The 23,148-nt window shown below is 47.0% G+C and overlaps 1 protein-coding gene across 1 annotated transcript in view; it reads left to right on the forward strand.

The window, feature by feature from the left end:
* LOC146199957 (uncharacterized) overlaps positions 1-14,124 on the forward strand; it is a 29,176-nt gene extending 15,052 nt beyond the window's left edge. Inside the window, exons 5-6 of the mRNA XM_084592243.1 lie at positions 3,031-3,084; positions 13,838-14,124. Coding sequence (XP_084448369.1) covers positions 3,031-3,084; positions 13,838-13,939 — 156 coding nt within the window. The 3' untranslated portion in view covers positions 13,940-14,124. The remainder of the gene's footprint in view (positions 1-3,030; positions 3,085-13,837) is intronic.
* The last annotated feature ends 9,024 nt before the right edge of the window (positions 14,125-23,148 follow it).

The following is a 23,148-nucleotide window of genomic DNA, read 5'->3' on the forward strand; positions in this document are numbered from 1 at the left end:
TTTGGCTGGAAGACGCCGCTTTTTGGATGATCGAATAAGTTACGGGCAACGGTCGAACGTTTTGGCTGACACGTTTCGATTGAAAAACGGCCATCTCTAGTTGTTTTCCAATATATCTGTCTGCCAATATAAGTTACAATATGAGATCGCTATATAGCATATAAACCTTGAGAGAATCCCACAGAAGTTTAGGAAATAGCTTCCACCGTTATATACGCGGCCCTAATTAAATCATAATGTGCTGTAGACATATATGTCAGGCTTCACGGGGTGCAGGTGTCTTTTTATCGACACCGGCATATTTCGATCCATTCGATTACTGTTCCCAAAGACGCGGGATCGAATCCCGGCCTCGGCGGCAGCTTTTCGATGGAGGCGAAAGGCAAGGCGCCCGTGTGCTGTGCGATGTCAGTGCACGTTAAAGAACCCCAGGTGGTCGAAATTACCGGAGTCCTCCACTACGGCGTCTCTCATAGCCTGAGTTGCTTTGGGACGTTAAACCCCACAAACCAAACCAACCTATATGCGTTAATATTTTGTTCCACTGCCCACAACCATGATTAACGAAGCTTTTTTGAAGATCTGTCGCAGGACTGCGACAGGTACTGAAACAGCGTTTAACTCCATAGAAGCTCCTGCGAATCAGTGTACCAACTACTGGTTAAAGTTGGTCTCTCCTCCTCTCATGTCCACAGAGAAGGAGCCTAAAGATAGGCAAGTTTGGAAACGAGTTGCTTCCTAAAGTGGCAAATGATAATGCTTTGCTCTAAGTTTTAAGTTACATTTAATGTCACTCATTGCCGCTGATTTTACGGATTATCGCTCGGATTGTCTCACCTTCGATCACCCTGCACTTTGTTATCTCGTAATTATTTCCTATTTTATTCACACATACAGTTTTAACAAACACTTGGTCTGGAGGAGCAATTGACATGAAAGTGAAGAGAAAAGAACGTGTCTCCAAAGCCTAAGATATCCTAGGGTCATGGTTCCGACGCTCGTCTCACTCTATATAAAGACACGTTGTACACTTGGTCCTGCCATGTAAACTCGTTACGTCACGCATCCAGCCGACCAATCCGTGCATTGCCACATCACCAGCTATCTAATTCATGACAGATTTATGTCATACATCCTTCCTCCTAACGAAGACTAATACGCTGACGCTAGATTTTTCGATGAACCGTGCCCATATAAGGTTGTCGTTGTAATAATGAGAAGCTTAGAAATAGCGTGGAGCTTATTTTTTTTTTGTACTCCATATCGCGATTAGCAGGCTACCACTTTCCCTCAAAAAGTGAAAAGGGCCCCGCCGGGGTGGCGCAGTGGTAAGACGCCCGACTACTGTGCCGGAGTTCCCGGGTTCGAACCCGACCTCGGTGGCTGCGTTTCGATGGAGGCGAAACGAAGAGGCGTCCGTGTGCTGTGCGATGTCAGCGCACGTTAAAGATCCCCAGTTGGTCGAAATTACTCCGTAGCCCTCCACTACGGCTCCCCTTTCTCTCTTTCCACTTTCACTCCCACCTTCCTCCCTTCCCTTACGGCGCGGTTCAGGTGTCCACAGAGCAAGTGGGACAGATACTGCGCCTTTCCCTTCCTGTGAACCAACAAAGCTCCAGAAGGCAAAAGGGCTATGTTTAAGCTGAAGAGACCGGTGCGAGGGGCGGAATACATTTTGTAGGTTAAACATCGTCAAATAGAGAGAAAGAAAAGCGGTCTGGTAACAAACGCGAGTAATGACATTCTATTCAAAAATGTGAAGGCAAAATAGAATCAGCCTTTGCATACATTGGCAATAAAGAGAAACGGTCGTCTTTACTGTCGTTTTTAGCAGTGTATGTCCCTGTCTATAGCGCACACAGTAAGTATGGTCGATTTACTGTTGCAAACAACACGTTGATAAATTTGTATCTCGGTTATCAGTGTGTGTGCAATCATAAACAACGCAATATTATACCTCACGCTCTGCAAACTAATCTTTGCGGGGTGCGCCTTGCAACGGTTCCCGAGAGAAATGCGTTGCAGATGACACTCAAACGGAGTTTCCGAATGGAGTCACGGCCTTTCTGGAGGTACGCTGTTAGCAGGTGGTATAGAAACAGGGTTATTTGAAGGGACGTCACAGAAGCTTCATGTTTTCCAGCTGGTGTTGTTAGGATTATAATGATAGTTATGATGAGGCGACTCGAGCCTAAATAACCCTTATTGGATTGCGCCGCGCTATTAAATATCGACATGTAATGAGATCTCAGATGGCCGCTATCCAGGAAAGCTATCAATTCGTGTAGCTCTTTTAAGATGGGAGGGCTATAGCCTACTGGAACATAGGATGCCATTGCATCATAAATCAGGCAGGCTACCTGTAGGCTACGTTGGTACATTCAGGCAGATTGATTAAATAGGGAATGATAACCTCTCGGGTGGCCCTTATTATAATGCCGTATGTTACGAATGCATGCAAATGAGGAGGAGGGAGGCAATATAAATAAGAAATAATCATCAGTGACGAAGTGATTAGCAAGCGCACGTATCTCGACGAGGATTCGCAGAGGGAGTCACAGATTGGAGCCAATAAAGTTACCCCTTTATGCCCTTAAATGTTGAGTTTAAATGTTCCATATTTATCTGGTTAGCTTGGTCATGTTTAGATGGGAGACGGTTCGTTTTCGACAGTTTGCAAGCCTACATTTGCTTCTCGCATATTAGTGTGTCTATGGTTTTGTGACGCGTTTGTGCGTGCGTGCGCGAATCTGTTTGTGTGCATGCGTGCTGATGTGCTCCTGGAAAACATCTGTGATCCTCCGATATATTTGTGACGGCGCAGTTGGCAATATTAACACTATTGGGCGCTGAGAAATGATCTGGTCCACCGATTATGAATGCGCAAGAACTAATAAGTAAATATTTTTTGCTTGACTTGTGAACTACACTAATTAAGCAAATCAATTATTTCAATGTTTTCTGAAAAACAAAGCTTCTTTTCAGCCGATTCACAAAACATTTTGCTTTACTCTTTATTTCGTCTTCTAGGAGTTCTTTCCTTTTAACGAAGAACAATTTATGTACATGGTTAAAGTCAACAGAGTAAGTACAGTCGATTAATAGCTTCAAACATATCTATTTCGAGTATCAGTATGTGTTCTTCAGCTAAGGTACGACTTCAATAGGACGCATATAAGCACATTGAAATGGGTGTGGCAGATACAATTTGCCTGGTGGGCTTAGAGGCAATTTGATATCGTGAAGTAAATAAGCCCTTATATGGAATGGCACCAAAGATATTTGGAATAAAGCTGAAGTGCATCGTGACGTACCCTAGACAATTTTTGGAAGTGTATGAGAAAATTCGGTGCGCAATTAAACCCCGTCTTTAAAGGCCAGATGCACCATCTTTATTGAATCTACTCTGCACTCGCGTTGCGGAACCTGGTTTGAGTGAAGGCCCTTTTCTGCTGTCAAAAATAGTCAGTAGTGCCTTAGTTGTGCATTTTTACTCTCAGACCCATTAGGCCATAGTCGTAAGCTATGGCAATATGTGAAATATCACTCACATAGAAAGAAAACAACACCTGAACCAGACCTCAATAACGTGCGTGCATGGCCGAGGAGCAGCAGGTCAGATTTAAGGTCCTAAGACCTATATGGCTTCAATTTTAATCTCAACCTCCCATCTCAAAACAGCTAATAACCGAATTCGCAGCTCCTGTCGCCTGGGCTGAGCCATGTGGCTTCGTTATATCGCACTACTTTAAAATCAATTAATGTTCGGCCATGTCACTTGTTGTTGCTGTGGCTGTAGGAAGAAGCAAACGAAAATGCACGGGCCTGCTACTGGCTCTGTAGCTGAGCCACTTCCGCTACCTCGTGCGAACAAAAGAGAAAATGGAAAAGCGAGAAAGAGGAGGGGGAAAAATACGCGCGCCGCAACAACAGCCGTCGTCCACCACCAAAGCAGTGGGGGGGGGGGGGGGGGTGCAATGACGGCCTACAACAGATAAAATTCATTGGCTGGCTAGACCCCGCCGCAAGCGGCGTTGACCTACCGTCCCAGCACCGTTGGGCCAGGTACTGCCACCCTTCACCACCTCCCATGTCACTTGTTGTTGTTGTGGCTGTAGAAAAAAGGAAAAGAAAATGCACGGGCCTGCTACTGGCTCTGTAGCTGAGCCACTTCCGCTACCTCGCGCGAACAAAAGAGAAAATGGAAAAGCGAAAAAGAAGAGGGGGAAAAATACGCGCGCCGCAACAACAGCCGTCGTCCACCACCAATGCAGTGGGGGGGTGCAATGACGGCCCACAACAGATAAAATTCAGTGGCTGGCTAGACCCCGCCGCAAGCGGCGTTGACCTACCGTCCCAGCACCGTTGGGCCAGGTACTGCCACCCTTCACCACCTCCCATGTCACTTGTTGTTGTTGTGGCTGTAGAAAAAAGGAAAAGAAAATGCACGGGCCTGCTACTGGCTCTGTAGCTGAGCCACTTCCGCTACCTCGCGCGAACAAAAGAGAAAATGGAAAAGCGAAAAAGAAGAGGGGGAAAAATACGCGCGCCGCAACAACAGCCGTCGTCCACCACCAAAGCAGTGGGGGGGTGCAATGACGGCCTACAACAGATAAAATTCAGTGGCTGGCTAGACCCCGCCGCAAGCGGCGTTGACCTACCGTCCCAGCACCGTTGGGCCAGGTACTGCCACCCTTCACCACCTCCCATGTCACTTGTTGTTGTTGTGGCTGTAGAAAAAAGAAAAAGAAAATGCACGGGCCTGCTACTGGCTCTGTAGCTGAGCCACTTCCGCTACCTCGTGCGAACAAAAGAGAAAATGGAAAAGCGAGAAAGAGGAGGGGGAAAAATACGCGCGCCGCAACAACAGCCGTCGTCCACCACCAAAGCAGTGGGGGGGGGGGGGGTGCAATGACGGCCTACAACAGATAAAATTCAGTGGCTGGCTAGACCCCGCCGCAAGCGGCGTTGACCTACCGTCCCAGCACCGTTGGGCCAGGTACTGCCACCCTTCACCACCTCCCATGTCACTTGTTGTTGTTGTGGCTGTAGAAAAAAGGAAAAGAAAATGCACGGGCCTGCTACTGGCTCTGTAGCTGAGCCACTTCCGCTACCTCGCGCGAACAAAAGAGAAAATGGAAAAGCGAAAAAGAAGAGGGGGAAAAATACGCGCGCCGCAACAACAGCCGTCGTCCACCACCAAAGCAGTGAGGGGGTGCAATGACGGCCTACAACAGATAAAATTCAGTGGCTGGCTAGACCCCGCCGCAAGCGGCGTTGACCTACCGTCCCAGCACCGTTGGGCCAGGTACTGCCACCCTTCACCTCCTCCCATGTCACTTGTTGTTGTTGTGGCTGTAAAAAAGAAAAAGAAAATGCACGGGCCTGCTACTGGCTCGGTAGCTGAGCCACTTCCGCTACCTCGTGCGAACAAAAGAGAAAATGGAAAAGCGAAAAGGAAGAGGGGGAAAAATACGCGCGCCGTAACAACAGCCGTCGTCCACCACCAAAGCAGTGGGGGGGGGGGGGGGGGGGGTGTGGCAATGACGGCCTACAACAGATAAAATTCAGTGGCTGGCTAGACCCCGCCGCAAGCGGCGTTGACCTACCGTCCCAGCACCGTTGGGCCAGGTACTGTCACCCTTCACCACCTCCCATGTCACTTGTTGTGGCTGTAGAAAAAAGGAAAAGAAAATGCACGGGCCTGCTACTGGCTCTGTAGCTGAGCCACTTCCACTACCTCGTGCGAACAAAAGAGAAAATGGGAAAGCGAAAATGAAGAGGGGGAAAAATACGCGCGCCGCAACAACAGCCGCCGTCCACCACCAAAGCAGTGGGGGGGGGGTGCAATGACGGCCTACAACAGATAAAATTCAGTGGCTGGCTAGACCCCGCCGCAAGCGGCGTTGACCTACCGTCCCAGCACCGTTGGGCCAGGTACTGCCACCCTTCACCACCTCCCATGTCACTTGTTGTTGTTGTGGCTGTAGAAAAAAGGAAAAGAAAATGCACGGGCCTGCTACTGGCTCTGTAGCTGAGCCACTTCCGCTACCTCGCGCGAACAAAAGAGAAAATGGAAAAGCGAAAAAGAAGAGGGGGAAAAATACGCGCGCCGCAACAACAGCCGTCGTCCACCACCAAAGCAGTGGGGGGGTGCAATGACGGCCTACAACAGATAAAATTCAGTGGCTGGCTAGACCCCGCCGCAAGCGGCGTTGACCTACCGTCCCAGCACCGTTGGGCCAGGTACTGCCACCCTTCACCACCTCCCATGTCACTTGTTGTTGTTGTGGCTGTAGAAAAAAGGAAAAGAAAATGCACGGGCCTGCTACTGGCTCTGTAGCTGAGCCACTTCCGCTACCTCGCGCGAACAAAAGAGAAAATGGAAAAGCGAAAAAGAAGAGGGGGAAAAATACGCGCGCCGCAACAACAGCCGTCGTCCACCACCAAAGCAGTGGGGGGGTGCAATGACGGCCTACAACAGATAAAATTCAGTGGCTGGCTAGACCCCGCCGCAAGCGGCGTTGACCTACCGTCCCAGCACCGTTGGGCCAGGTACTGCCACCCTTCACCACCTCCCATGTCACTTGTTGTTGTTGTGGCTGTAGAAAAAAGGAAAAGAAAATGCACGGGCCTGCTACTGGCTCTGTAGCTGAGCCACTTCCGCTACCTCGCGCGAACAAAAGAGAAAATGGAAAAGCGAAAAAGAAGAGGGGGAAAAATACGCGCGCCGCAACAACAGCCGTCGTCCACCACCAAAGCAGTGGGGGGGGTGCAATGACGGCCTACAACAGATAAAATTCAGTGGCTGGCTAGACCCCGCCGCAAGCGGCGTTGACCTACCGTCCCAGCACCGTTGGGCCAGGTACTGTCACCCTTCACCACCTCCCATGTCACTTGTTGTGGCTGTAGAAAAAAGGAAAAGAAAATGCACGGGCCTGCTACTGGCTCTGTAGCTGAGCCACTTCCGCTACCTCGTGCGAACAAAAGAGAAAATGGAAAAGCGAAAATGAAGAGGGGGAAAAATACGCGCGCCGCAACAACAGCCGTCGTCCACCACCAAAGCAGTGGGGGGGGGGGGGGGGGGGGGGGGTGGCAATGACGGCCTACAACAGATAAAATTCAGTGGCTGGCTAGACCCCGCCGCAAGCGGCGTTGACCTACCGTCCCAGCACCGTTGGGCCAGGTACTGCCACCCTTCACCACCTCCCATGTCACTTGTTGTTGTGGCTGTAGAAAAAAGGAAAAGAAAATGCACGGGCCTGTTACTGGCTCTGTAGCTGAGCCACTTCCGCTACCTCGTGCAGACAGGAGAGAAAATAGAGAAGATAGAAAAGGAAGAGGGAGAGAAATACGCGCGCAGCAACAACAGCCGTCGTCCACCACCAAAGCAGTTGGGGGGGGGGGGGTGCAATGACGCCCTACAACAGATAAAATTCAGTGGCTGGCTAGACCCCGCCGCAAGCGGCGTTGACCTACCGTCCCAGCACCGTTTGGCCAGGTACTGCCACCCTTCACCACCTCCCATGTCACTTGTTGTTGTTGTGGCTGTAGAAAAAAGGAAAAGAAAATGCACGGGCCTGCTACTGGCTCTGTAGCTGAGCCACCTCCACTGCCTCGTGCAGACAGAAGAGAAAATAGAGAAGATAGAAAAGGAAGAGGGAGAGAAATACGCGCGCCGCAACAACAGCCGTCGTCCCCCACCGAAACGGTGGCGGGTGCAATGGCGGCCTACAACAGATAAAAATTCTGTGGCAGGCTAGCCCCCGCCGCAAGCGGCGGTGACTTACCTGTCTCAGACCCATCAGGGGCTGACAAAACGCGGAATAAGCTCTAAAGATACGCGCTTTTAACTAAAAACGTAGCAAAAGAAGCAGGGAAAGGCAACCGACAATTTCGGGAAATTTCACAACTGTTTAACTAGAATGATAAAAGTTAGTTCTAAATCATGCATCTAGACTTCGACATTAGTGCAAGTGGTGAATTATGGGGAGTGCGACATTTGCCGCATCGGTTGACTTACGGCTCTGACTGACAGCACAAAGGAACCTACATAGTCGCACTACCGGTCGTTCTAATGCTGCTAACATATAGCTACCACGTCACAAGTCTCTCAGTCTGTCGGTGTTGCTCCTGAATAAGGCATTCTCGGTTCTTTAACGTTTCGTTCTGCTCTTGGATAATATTTAAATTTCTTGTTTTAAGCTTAGCGTGGATTATCATTCGGAGCGTACCTGAGTCACTGATCTAACTCGTACTTTTGCATGTCATATCACATCAAATTCATTCGCCAGAAAATGTGATTTCGACTTCGATCAAAGTAAAGGCGCGGTATGTTTCTTTAACATCTTGCGCCTCCGTTGACATATCAAATTCTTTGGAGGGACGTGAATAAAAATTGCTGAAAGTGAGCAAAAAGAAAAACGTATTTCTTAATGTGGGGCAACACAAAGTTCGACAACGTCACACGTAGTTCGAGGAGAAAGGCACAGTTTTAATTTCGTCACGAACGCCTCACCGCCTCAGCAGCCGAGCTCAAATCCATGTACTCCTTCTCAACAGCCGGGAATCACACTTTATCACACTTTCAGCCAGGGCTCGGCCCGCAATACCGTGACTCCTCACCAGGCGTTTGCTACCCGTTCTTCGCTACCAGCTACCTGCTATTAAAGCTGCACTGTGCCAGTGTTTACTTCTGTTCCCACAGATATTGAAATTTCGTCGTAAGTTTACTACAACGTGGCAGAAAAGTGTCACCTCGCACCGCGGACAGCATGGAATCACCAAGGTGACATGTTGGCTAGCACGTGGTAGACTTTCACATCGCACCGCCGAATACCTCAATTCGCCACAGTGATAAGTCGGCTAACATAGCATGTGATAGCATTTCACTCCGCAAATCGAACTGCCTTGAATCGCTACAGTGGGAAGTTGGTTAGCACGTGGTAGAATTTAACATCGCATGACGGACTGAGTCAAATCGCCATGGTGGCACTTTGGTTAGCACGTGGCAGAGTTCCACCTCGCACTGACTGCTTCCAGTCGCCATCGTTGCATGGGGAGAGGACGCAGGAGAATTTCATTTCACATTGTGGACTGCATCTAACATTTACAGTGGTAAGTTGGCTAGTACGTGGCAAAAATTCAACCACGCACAGCTGACTGCTTCCAATAGCCATGCTGTCAAGTTGGCTTGTGCATAGCAGAATTACCCCTAGAACTCAGGACTACATCTAACATCCAGGGTGGCAAGTTGGCTTAGAAAAGCTGGCCACCATGTATACGCAGTGCCTGTTGTCATCGACGGTACCTGAACTATGGAAGAATGCAAACATTATCCTCATTCATGAGAAAGGGGACTCTAAGGACCTTAAAAATTACAGACCAATCAGCTTACTGTCTGTTACGTATAAGGTATTTACTAAGGTAATCGCTAATAGAATCAGGACAACCTTAGACTGCAGTCAAGAAAAGGATCAAGCAGGTTTTCGGAAACGGTACTCTACTATCGATCATATCCATAGCATCAATCAGGTCATAGAAAAATTCTCGGAATATAACCAGCCCTTATACATAGCATTCATTGATTACGAAAAAGCATTTGACTCAGTTGAAACCTCGGCGGTGATGCACGCATTACGAAATCAGGGGGTAGATGAGCCGTACGTAAAAGTGCTGGAAGATATATACAGCGGCTGCACAGCAACCATAGTTCTGCATAAAGAAAGTAACAAAATTCCCATAAAGAAAGGTGTTAGGCAAGGAGACACAATCTCCCCAGTACTATTCACAGCTTGCTTAGAGGAAGTATTCAGAGACTTGGAATGAGAGCATTTAGGGATAAGGGTAGATGGAGAATACCTCAGTAATCTGCGATTTGCTGATGACATCGCCTTGCTAAGCAACTGGGGGGATGAACTGCAAATAATGATTGGTGCCTAGACAGGAAAAGTAGAAAGGTAGGCTTTAAAATCAATATGCAGAAGACTAAGATAATGTTCAACAGCCTCGGAAAGGAACAGCAGTTTACATTAGGTAACGAAGTACTGGAAATAGTAGGCGAATATGTCTACTTAGGACAGGTGGTAACCGCAGATCCGGACCATGAAAAGGAAATAACAGAAAGAATAAAATTGGGATGGAACGCATTTGGCAAGCACTCACAGATTATTACTAGCAGCTTACGGGTATCGCTAAAGAGGAAAGTATATACCAGTTGCATCTTACCTGCACTCACCTATGGGGCTGAAACGTGGAGGCTAACGAAGAGAGTTCTACTTACGTTGAAGACAACCCAGAGGGCTATAAAACGAAACATGGTAGGGGTAACAATAAGAGATAGGAAGCGTGCAGAGTGCGTCAGAGAAATAACTGAGGTTGCCGACATTCTAGTGGAAATTAAGAAAAAGAAATGGGCATGGGCAGGACATGTAGTGCGAAGAGAGGATAACCGATGGTCGCTTAGGTTAACAAATTAGATTCCAAGAGAAGGAAAGCGTAGCAGGGGGCGGCAGAAAGTTAGGTGGGCGGATGAGGTTAAGAAGTTGACAGGGGTCAAGTGGATGCAGCTAGCACAGAACCGGTATAAGTGGAGAAATATGGGAGAGGCCTTCGCCCTGCAGTGGGTTTAGTCAGGCTGATGATGATGATGAAGTTGGCTTTCACGTAGTAGAATTAACCTCACACCAAGGACTGAGTCGAATCGCCACGGTGGCAAGTTGGTTAGTACGTGCTAGAGCTACACCTCGCACTGACTGCTTGCAATCGCCATTGTGGCAAGGTGGCCGGCAAACAGCAGAATTTCGCCTCGCATTGGAGACTACATCTAATATTCACGGTGGTAAGTTCGCTAGCACGCAGTACAGTTCCACCATATAGAACTGTCTGCTTCCAATAGTCATGCTGGCAAGTTGGCTTGCACAAAGCTGAATTTACCCATGCACTTAGGACCACATCTAATAACCATGATGGCAAGTTGGCTATCAGGTGGTAGAAGTAACCTCACACCGCGGACTGAGTCGAATCGCCAAGGTGGCAAGTTGGTTAGCGAGTGGGAGAGTTACACCTCGCGCTGACTGCTTGCAATTCCCATTGTGGCAAGCTAGCTACCACACAGAAGAAGTTCACCTCGTATTGTGGAATACATATAATATTCACAGTGGCAAGTTGGCTAACACGTGGTAGAGGTCACCTACGCGCAATTGACTGCTTCAAATAGCCATGCTGGCAAGTTGGCTTGCACATAGCAGAATGTCCCTTCACATTTAGGACTACTTCTAATATCCACGGTGGCAAGGTTGCTGTCACATGGTAGAGATTCTCCTCGCACTACGGTCTGCATCAAGTACCAAAAGTAGTAGTTGGGTAGCAAGAGGTAGAGTTTCACCTAGCACCGCGGGCTGCATTGAATTACTCTTGAAAACGCCCACTAAGACGACAACTGATTCTTACGCGATCGCGTAGAAACTCGTTTGATAGAAAAGACATCGCCGTTATCGCAACTGCGAATTAGGAAAAACACGAAGAAAATGCATCATTTGTTGTGAAATTTATGACCCAAATGTTCTGTGTGCAGTGCTTAGGCTGGTTTCATACTTTTTGGCTTCTGATCTAGTATCCATTTTAGTCATGTAGTTTTGTTATCTTCTTGCACGAAGTTACATCATCATCATCAGCCTGATTATACCCACTGCAGGGCGAAGGCCTCTCCCATATTTCTCCACTTAACCCGGTTCTGTGCTAGCTGCATCCACTTGACCCCTGCGAACTTCTTAATCTCATCCGCCCACCTAACTTTCTGCCGCCCTCTGCTACGCTTTCCTTCCCTTGGAATCCAGTTTGTTACCCTCAGCGACCATCGGTTATCCTCTCTTCGCACTACATGTCCTGCCCATGTCCATTTCTTCTTCCGAAGTTACAATATACGAAGTTACGAAGTTACATTATAGTTTTATTATCTTCTTGCACGGAGTTGCAATCGGCGCCCTTAAAATCTACACGCACTATTTATTTCACTGCTAGGAACAAAAGCAACTGAAGCACTATAATGCACAGAGTGAACTTGATTGCCCGAAGACGTTAGTTACAGTCAACTTGCTCAGAGATTTGTAATATCGACTACAGTGCCTTACACAAGTTAGCAAGCGAATTTAACTGCCACTGCAATGCTTTTCCCTTATATTTCTGCAACTTGTAAGTAAAAGTCTGCGCACTCTGCTTAAGGTATACCTGCTGCCCGTAAGCTAGCAGTGCTACGTGTAGGTTTTAGTCCTGTATAATAATTTCTACGTTTCATAGACAACGGATGTTCCCCCTAACACTCCCATTACTAGCGCTCGAATTATGGCGCAACACGTTAGGTTATTCTTTCTTGGGCGAAGAATTGTACAAAACATGTACGAATGTTTTCTACGTTCGAAATCGGTCAATTTTCAACATGGTATATTTCGATATGCGTTGCACGAAGTCTTGCGTCACTACACGCATCATAAGAAGGGTCGACTTCTTTTCCCACACAGCTTCGCGATAAATCTAAATATACTAGTATGATAAGGGTATCAGGATCCCCTTCCCTTCCTCTTTCCAACCGGCCCGCACTGTACCAAGGAGACCCAGGCAACAGACGCTATTTCGAGGCTGACGCAGTGTGCTAGTCTGCACGCCTGGAGGGCCTCGTAAGGTCTAACTCTTATGAAGTCCTCGCGGTTCGCACCAATTTCAAGCTACTGTTGCCTGCTCTCATTGAGTCATTAGCTTCTGCGAATTAATTTTTAACGTTGTGAACTTTGAGGTGCGTTTACCTTGTTAAACACTTGTTTGAATCCAGGTCTGTACGTGTCAGAAAAAAAAAAATGTTAGAGTGTGCATGGCTGAACTCCTTTTTGAAACCAGGGTGACCATATAGGTTCTCATGTTCTTTACAAGTTTAATATATATTGACTACTTCACGCATTCTATTGACGTTGGTATGATGACATCTTCGACGGCCAAGTCCTAAAGGCATCGCGTAACACATTATTCACATCTCACTGCACAAACGAAGATTATTGCATGACAATAAAAATTCCTGAAAGATAGTATGAAACGGGAAAACTACATTATAATCAATAAATATAATGAAATAGTGCCCTTTCCGCAAATAGCTGGGCGGAATCAAACTGGAAACATACACTCGTGTTACAATTTTGAACGAAACAAGGGAAGCATATGTTGTTGACAGCCTATGTGTTCGATTATATTTTGTCAATGGCTAGGTATTGTTTTGAAACAAATCGCTTGTAAGCAATACATTCCTCTTTATATGAGTCACATTTTCTTGTTCGCCGGTAAATGTAGCACGATTGTATGCGAAAGCGTTTAATTAAGTACTTCCTTGCTATCCAATGCAACCTGCAAAAAACGTTTGTTGCAGCCTATGTGTATGATGGCTCTCCCATGAACAGCTGGTATAAATAGTATCAGTTGCCTCGAATTCTTTAGCTTCACCTTGCGGTCGCGCCTTTACAGAGTTACCGGTATGTCGGTGCATGTAAACGTTTTCCGCGCTTCTTAAGTCGACACATTCCTGGCTAAAACGTACCAGCTGTCACGAAGGATACCGCGTGATGAAGGTTTCCTGCTGAAACTTTCGCTCGAAATAAATTTTCTCCCCTGACTGAAATATTTCGAAAACCTCTCAATCTCACGAGGAGATTGAGAGCGAGTAGTTAACTGGCCTGTTGGTTTAGCAAAAAACGTTCTCCGCGCTGTGCGACAAGAGAGTATGAAATTTGCCGATGTCTTCTTTGACAATATATAATAATGTTGAACTAATAAAGCTTTCTCTTTCTTTCCCAAGCGGTGCCTGGGCCAAGATTTAGTTCCCGACGAAGCCTCCGTCTCATTGGGTTTCCTTCGCTACTTGTTGCGCACTACCATGCCGGCCGGACCTATCCATTAGAGCTTTTAATTGCTATGACTTAGGCTCAGGCAAGACACTGGATTTAGAAGCCATCCAGATGCATATAAATAAACGGTCATAAAATACACATGCGCAAAAGAGTAGTATCATTTTACTGTAAATGAAAGTATGTAGCTGCTCCCATATTAAATCTCGTCAACGGTCTTCAAGCTTCAATCATGCTTGTGCCGTTTTGCACTGCTGCTCTTTGTGACGAGCAAGAAGAAAATTCTGTTCGTAACAGCCATGATTTTTTGGTTCAGTGTTTGGATGTACACACAGAGAAGATATGAAGTGTAAGGAAAATAGGGTACTAATCGCTGACAAACGACGACTGTGGTCTTGGCTCAACATAAGACAATGAAATACTCACTGCAAATGAGAACCTAATACAAATAATAAGAAGCCGGTCCTTGACCTCGACGTTTGGCTGGAAGGTTGCTAAAACTAGCCCGCCGGCAGTCGACACTTCTCAAGCATACTGTTTGATCCCGGTATTCTACTCCTGAAACAATTACCGACTTACCGCTTTCACTCCCACCGTCTTCCCTTGCCTTATGGCACGGGTCAGGGGTCGACAGAGCAAGTGTAACAGATACTGCGCCTTTCCTTTCTTGCGAACGAATTATCATTATTATATTATTATTATCATTATTGTCATCATCATCATCATCATTATTATTATTATTATTATTATTATTATTATTATTATTATTATTATTATTATTATTATTATTATTATTATTATTATTATTATTATTATTATTATTATTATTATTGCGAAAGCCTTTAATGGCTCATGCTGCCGTGGACAAAGTGTGTCCCGCTTTTGCGGCGTTCTGACTGGCCGAGGAGGGATGCGTCCCTGCCATCTGCAATGGCACACTTGAACGCTCTCCAAGGAACGCCACGCGACAGGAGCGATGGTGTACCGTCCAAACCACTTGCCGACTAACGTGTGATAGGTACTGCGCCGTCTAACTTGAAAAACCGTATGCAGAAAAGAGTCGGTTTGGCTCCGTAAGAACATAAACCGGAATACTATTTGTCGTAAAAATAAATGGGCCAAACCAAGTCCTCCATTTTTTACCGAGCGAAACAAAAACCTCCCAAACTGAACCCCAGACGAAAACCACCAGCAATCGGTGAAATTTCTGGACGCTAACCCTTGCCATAGACAATGCTTGCAAAACATACGAGACTTTCGCCACAATAAACAAATTGCATACAGTTGAACGCGCGAACATTGATAAATCAAAGCCACCCCACTTTGTTGTTTTTGACTGGACACGTTCACATTCAGCATTCCAGTAAACTTTCGTATCCTTGTAGTGTTGCAGCGCAACTCCAAGATACCTCGCAGGTGTAACAGACCAAGAAATATTTTCGAAAAGGGAAGGTACGTTGCACCAAACCCCATGCCACAGCCCCAAACATTTGTCCCAGTTGACTTCGCTGGCTATCTGCCTACAAAACCGACTAGCATCTTTGATTGCTTCTGAAACGCTGTCTTGATCTTGACGGAAAACGGCTATGTCGTCAGCATATGACAATATGTTTACTTCGCTTTCCATAAGCCTAAATCCTCGGACCCTTTCATTTTCATTCCCCTTTAAGCACAACGATTCTATTTATATGACACATAACAAAGGAGAAAGTGGACATCCTTGTCTTACGGACGATCTTATCTGAAAGCTTTCTGTGACTTCCTTATTTACAATAATGCTAGTGAAACAATTTTCATATGCCATTTTTACTCTATCTAATATGATTGAGCCTACAATTACATAATCCAGTATTAAAAATAAAATTTCATGATTAGCCTGATCAAAAGCTTTATTCAGGTCTAGTTGCAACATTGCAACGTGATCTCCAAACACCGTTACAACATTCCAAAATGCTTCTAGCTATATGAATATTTGTATATATGCTTCTCCCTTTAATTCCACATGTTTAATGTGACCCAACAATAACTTTAATTATGTTTTGCAACCGTGTCGCTATAGTACCTTCATGAAGATTTTTTAATCCACATTGGCAGCATAGGCCGGTATGACTTCACTGAGAGAAATTTGACGAGGTCATCGCTCTTCGGTATGAACACCACATGCGTTCTTCTAAATGAGGGTGGCGTTTCTTCTTTATCATATGCCTCGCTCAAAAGTTGATGCAATGCCTGTGCTACTTCCCCCTTAAAAGCTTTATAAAAAGCTGCAATTCATCAGGACCAGGCGATTTTCCTGTGGTCAGGTCATCTATAGCAATTTCTATCTCTCGCATGCTGATGGGCTTCTCCAAGCTTGCTTTCACGGTGTCATCGAGTCTTGGCATAAGTGGCAAAAAATATTTTTTTCAAATCCTTCCTCCAATCGCCTTGCGTGACCTAGCAAGGAGCGAAAATATTCTATGAACGCTATGAACTCTGTCGCTTGTGACCCCATTGCTGGTGTGGATCTCTTATTTTATCCTTCATCGCGTAACTTTTTTTCCTCTCCTATTGCACGTTTTGTGGACGCTTCTTGGGAAAATAGTCTTTTTGCACGGGCTCGGACGACAGCCCCTTTGTACTTGCGTATATCGATAGCCTGTAGGTAGTTTTTAACCATTCTAAATTTCTTCATATTTTGCCATGGTTGTGCACTTTCTAAGCTTAGCAAAAGATCAAGCTCTTCTTGCAATTCTTTCTCTTTACTCATTTGTTCTCTATATAAGAAACCCGACCGCTTAATTGCATGTATCTAACATCCACCTTAAAATGCTCCCATGATTCAAGTACTGTTTCAGGTTCTACTTCTAACCAGGTTTTTATGCGTCGCTGCACAGTATCTACAAAACTTTCATCTGTGAGTATATTGTCGCTAAGCTTTCATAACACTCAGTTAAACCGCGGCTTCGCTTCTTTGGATCCAATGGTACACACAACCAGGCTATGGTCACTAAACGAAACAGGCTTTACCATATAGCTGTTCCAGTGGGACACAAGCTGAGCAGACACATACCCTCTATATAGCCTTGCGTGACTCTCTCGCTGGTAATGTGTGCATTGCAGCACATCAGAATTCGGCAATAAATTAGCAAAATCCTCGAGGTAACACTCTTGCACAAACTCGTTTAAAAAAAGAGCAGTGCTGTCGCGAAAAGGTTGTTTTTTACTCTATCCTCCGATGCACACACACAATTTCTATCTCCCAGGAAGACCGCATTTCGATCACTCCTCACATAAGGAGCAATCCCCTCGAAGAAATCGTTGCGTTCCTTCTCTCTGTTCGGCGCATAGACACAAACAACCCTCCACTGTGAACCAGAAAAGGTAAAGCCACAAACTATAAATGGCCACTTTGACTTACTTCCCCACTCTCCACGGTCACGCCAATTGAGTTGCGGAGGAGGAGAAGACACCCCCCTGATTTACCTAAAGCATGGCACACACAAGCGTCGTACCGTGATCGCAAAGGTAGCACCATGCAGTCCGTCTGGTCCTGACTTCAACTTTTGTTTCTTGGCTGCCTGTAACCTCCAGATCGTTTTCAAGTAATAAACGGCTAAGTTGGTACTGCCAGCGTCTTGCAGCCAATCCCCTAGTGTGTAGTGTAGCTGTTCTTAATGCAGCCGCCATTTCTGTGGAGTTAGAATACTAGACCAGACGGGCACAATATGCACCTCTCAGGCAAACAGCAAACATGCCTATGAATTTGGATCATCATATAACAAGATACAATAGGACAATCACCACACCGGCTTGGCAGCCGGCACGCTGCCCTGGAAGACGCCATTGTTGTTGGCACGTTTAGCTGCCAGGTGTGCTTCTCAGACCTCGCCCCGACACGGAGGAGGGTTACGTTGGCGAAGTCGCCACCGTCTGCAGAGTTGGTCGACGTTTCGGAGCAGTCTTGGCCGGCGGCTTCCCACTGCCGGTCTCCACTAGAAACGCCGAGGCATCAGCAGCATACTCCCGCGAACGCTAAAAACCTTTGAAGCATATTTGCGTTTATGTCATGACCGCGTTTATAAGGTTGGGACTTCATGTTTCGCAGTCTACAGGCCATTGCTGCCGCTCTGACAATTTCAACCTGTTGATCATTGGAGCTTGCTGTCTGCTCTCACGACTTCCAACTAATGTTCTGGGTACCTATGCGCGCTATTGTGTGCACTGGAATCATTTTAACATGTGGAGTTTGACATCGCTGTCAAATTTACCAGCGCCGGCTCTTTGGTGATGATTTGCTACCGTGGGCGTAATTTTCGCTGAACACGGAGTTTTAGTTTAAACCTTCAAGAAAAAAAAGTGCGACCAAGTTTCAATACCGGAAGGCGCAGCAACGACGACAACATTTTACGTGTAACTATGTAAACATTTTGGGAAACGTTGCGATGACCGAGGGCTCGGCTGCTTCATACACAGACCAAGAAGGAGCGCAAAAGCTTGATAAACGCGCAAACTAATATGTATTACAAGCGCTTCACGTTTATGTTTTTTTCTCTCATGGACAGATCACGCAATATGCTACTCTCTTCCTTGTTTTATTTTTTCTTTCTGCTAAGCTCGCTAAGGCTACGCTCGCTAATGCGTAGGCCCGGTTTAAAGCCTGCAATTGAGCCCGCATTGAACATTTTGGCAGTAATCATTGTTGTTAGAGTGCCCCCAAGATCAGGTCTGAAATTTGACATGCATGGTAGCCCACATTATTGAATTCCAGTTTTATATGTACGAAATTGTATGTCATGAGGTATAAGAGGCGCGGCGATCGTAGTCTCTCTCGAAACGCTCGAAACGACCTATTGAAACATGGAAACTCTAGAAACAAGATACTGTATTTGTTTTCTTACAGGTGCGCAACGACTTCGCAACAAAAATCCTTTACTTGAGCAATATTTTTCATATGCGCCCCGATGGTCGATTGCGAGTATGCTGTTGCCTTGCTGGCCCCTGAGAGATGCTAACCGGTCGACGCGGCGGGCCGCACTTGCTATGCTGGGACCATGTGCAACCCCAGCGCACATACAGCGCTTCTCCCAGGGCATCGCGAATCCCAGCGACGCACCCAGCGTCAAAAAGCTAATTCCAGCGTTTTACCAGTGCAACCAGTGTCTTCCCTTTACTGCTCCAGTGCATATCGCAGACCTCCAGCGTGCCTTGCAGACCCAATGCAAAACCAGTGCGAAAGTATTACTTATTTGCACTGAAAGACGCTGGCAGACGCTGGTTTTTGCGATAAGGCTCTCAGCAATAAACAAACAAACTTCAATGTTCTCCTACCTCGTAAATAATGTGCCTGTGACTGAGACTTAGTCCTACGAACACCTAGGCATTCAATTAACATCAGACTATGCGCTACTCAGCGTTGCCGAGAGTGAAATCAACAAAAACACACCTATCCGACAAACATGAGAAATAGGCCTTCACCGAAAGACCTGGCAGCTTTCTAACAAAAAGGCCACATCCTGCAGAAGTGCCTATTGCGTGACTCACTACAGCATACAATCTAGCCGTGTAACTTCACACCATGCTCCCGGTCCCTTCTTCGCCCTCAACTTTCGTTTCCTGTACAGCCAAGACATCGATCCCCTCCTCCGTTAAAAGTTGGTGCACTTGGCTCTGCTTTTTTTTTTTTCTGTCAGACCTCTGACATTAAGTGTGACCACTTTCAAGGGGGATGTAGGAACCATTTTCGCGACGTGTAAGGAGGCCGAGAGCATGGTGCTTACTCTTCACGTCTAGCGTTCTGCTAAACGTCATCCATGACACCAGAGTCATCCGGTGGGAGGGCCTCAGCCTGATACCGTAGGACCCTGTCGACGGCCCGCCTTTCCGACCGCTGCGGCTTGAACATTGAGTGCCGGGCCTGGGGCGTTTTTGCTGGTGGCTCTCTAACGCTGCAGGCTGGTGCATTGTTGACCTCGGTGTCGGTCTGGGCGTGTGGTCGCTTAGCCGAAGCCGTCACGCTGAGGTTGTGGCCGCCAGTATTAGTCTGCTGCACTTCCCATCTCAAAGAAATGCCAGCATTGACGTCCGTAGAGCTGGTTTCTTCACTAGTCTTTACACCGTCTGTCTGGAGAGGTAGGGCCGCTTCAGGTGCCCTCCCTCCGCGTGCAGACGTGCTGGTGTCCTTGCTCACTACAGAAGGTGTCTCCTCTGTCGTCTTCCCGAACCCCTTGGTACCTTTCGCCGCTTCTTCCGCCTCCACCATGTCCATTAGAATTTGCGCTGACTCGTCACTCGACCCATGACTCGTAGCCGATGCGTAAGTGCGGACGCATTCGCTGTCCAGATAGCCATAGCGTCTGCACTTAGAACAGCGGGGCACCCTGCATTCACGTAGTACATTACCTGTGCCATGGCAACGCAGGCATTGCATGGGTCGTCCAGGCGCCACAACCAGGGCTAACTCTCCGGCAACGCGTACCTGGTGGGGCAGATCATTCACTATGAATCCGGGCTTCAGCTTCAGGAGGACAGTTTGTGTATATTGAACCCTTGCCGTTGACAGCCTGAACCTGCCAGCGCTCACGGGTCACTTCCGTAACCTTTCCAAACGCTGCGAAGGCGGTCCAACGACCTGGGATTTTTTAATGTGCACGGACATCGCACTGCACACGGGCGCGCGTAATTCTGTATCCTCAACGGTAGGGTCCCGGTAGGAAATGATTACGGTGAAACTAATTGAATAGTGTCACCGTTATCATGCCGTCACCTCGTGGCTCTGTTCACGGCTGGTTTTGCGGCTATCAAGATTTAAAAACATCACATAATGCAACCCAAAGGGGAAGAGCCCCCCGGAAATATCTTGGTAGCCTATTTTAACGTTGCGATTTTTTAAAAAGATCAGAAAAAGGATGAACTTACAGGATTCTAACAGCTGTTTTATTTGCTCAGTGCGAAGGTAAATAGTGTCAATCCAATGCGTCATTGAAGCTTTTCTTTCTTTATTGCCTGATTTTTGCAAGAAAACACAAACACACACAAGACATTGATATAGTAAGCCTGCCAGGGGCTGGCTTCGTTGTTCTAAAATTCCTTTAGATCCATCAAAGGTTCTACCTTTGGCAACCACTCAGGATTATCATCGACAAACTTCACAATCTCGATAAACCAATGAAGAGCATCGCGGAAAAACATTCGTGCTGGATCCGGATTACAATGATATCCTACCATGCGTGAACATCATATACTGTGCAGGCCCATTAGCATGATTGAATCATATGGGAGCGCCTCCTCATTTTTCGTGGGTAAGTACCGTATTCCGTAAGGATTAATAGGTAAATCTTTTTTTATGGTTCTTTGAAGTACGTCCCAAAAATAAACCCCTTCAAAACAGTGAAGAAATACATGATCAATCGTTTCTGGCTGTTTACAAATTAAGCAATGTGCACCCCACGGAAGAAATAAACCTTTTTCTTGCAAAAAACTTTGACTGGCAAATTTCCAGTCTGCAACTCAAGAAAGTTTTAGCCGCTACCTGCACCTTCATTTTCTTTACATTCCTATCAGGGCCTCTCCTGTATGTGGCCCTATAGATCGGCTCTGAAGAACAACGTCGCACAAATCTTTGTACAACTTTTTCTTTTTCACAGTTGATAAATATTCTTTTGAAAATCTTGCAGAAAGAAATCTCAACAACTTCTATAAAGTAACCAAAAATACCTCCCGTGTAACATTCCTTTGGCACAACAAAATCTGGCAATGCACGTCCAAGTCTAATTTGGCAGACAGTGAACAAAAATGGATCATGAACATCACGCATGAACAGAAATCTGCTGACAATCTGCCGCAAAAAAGATCCCCTAAGCCCACGCAGCCATCCTTGACACTTCTAAATAAATTCGTGCGGCTGCATCTTTTCCATTTTGAAGCCCACACAAAAACCGCCAATATCCTATGCAGCTTCTGCACACTCAATCTTGCACAGTGTAAGACTTGCATCGCATACCACAGCCTAGAAATGAAGAAGTTGCATACTGTTAAGCCAGTTCCTTTCCACTTATCTGCCCTTTCTCGCATGTGCGGCACTGAAGCAACGAAAACGGGAGTAAGCCATTGCGCTCGTATTCATTTTTATAATATTTCCGTTATCTGTCGCCAGGTGACGCTGCTCAGAGGAACCTACTGTTGAGAGAACGGAATCTCGCCACAGGCGCCTTGCCTTTCGCCTCTATCGATAAGCGGCCGCCGAGGCCGGGTTTCGATCCCGCGTCCTTGGGAACAGTAATTGAGCGCTGTAACCACTGCGCCCCCCCGGCGCGGTGGTTACGGCTACGGTCAAGGGTTGCTCCGGCGCCTGACACCGGGTTCATCGGGACGTCAAATATCCCTTATGCGAGCCGCCGCATTGTTCTCGCAGATACACACTCGAAAAAACAAGCGTGAGGCTCTCGGGAGCGCCGCAATCGGCACACTGGTAATTTGGTACGCCATCTCATATCTAGCTAGTCGCTGTCTCGTGAGGAGGACTCCTTAGCGCCTAAGCCAGTCAAAATCTCGCACTTCATTTGGCAGCCGACAAGCTGCTTATGCTCGCTATTTGGGGGCAACGGTATCTCGTTGCTCATCAGCTGAAAGCCTGCGAATGGCAACTAGTTCGCTGATGCGTATGGGTGGTAGGTCGCCTACATTATGATCTGACTGGTCGGCATCGACAGTCGACTTTATCTCGCCAACCTCCCGTGAAAAAGGCAGAGGTCTGTCCGCCTGTGGACTGAGGTGATGTTCGAGTGTAAACATACGGCGTGCCATGCTCCTCCAGTACAGGATGCGCGAGCGACCAGAATAAGACTCGTTAGTGACTCTGAACCATCCTAAATGCTAGTAGTCGAATCAACGTCGGGATTTAGGGCAGGCCAAGGCCTCTCCTGCTCGTCGAAAGGTGTAGGATGTGGCGGGCGACTAGCGCTCTCCTGCCGTGCCAAACGAAAGTCCCTATAAGGGACACGAATAAGTTCGCTACATGACGTTGGAGGACCAGGAGGGAAAACGTTATTTCACGAATAATTCGAGGAATGCAGGCCTCTTGGGTCACCGCACGACAAAACTCGGGATCTAAACGTTCGGGATTGTCGCGATGCGCGCCACATAAAGGGTGAAAGTTCGCGCTCGTGTCTTGGCGACACTGCCTTTAGCATTGAGCGTTGGGTCGCAACGCGCTGCGTAAGAAAAGGCGTGCGTTGCTGGCGAGAGAACGAAGTACTAGATGCGGGGAGAGATCGCACTAATT

This window comes from Amblyomma maculatum, chromosome 2, assembly GCF_055883805.1.
Source record: "Amblyomma maculatum isolate TAMU_Amacu chromosome 2, ASM5588380v1, whole genome shotgun sequence".
Classification (NCBI taxonomy): Eukaryota; Metazoa; Arthropoda; class Arachnida; order Ixodida; family Ixodidae; genus Amblyomma; species Amblyomma maculatum.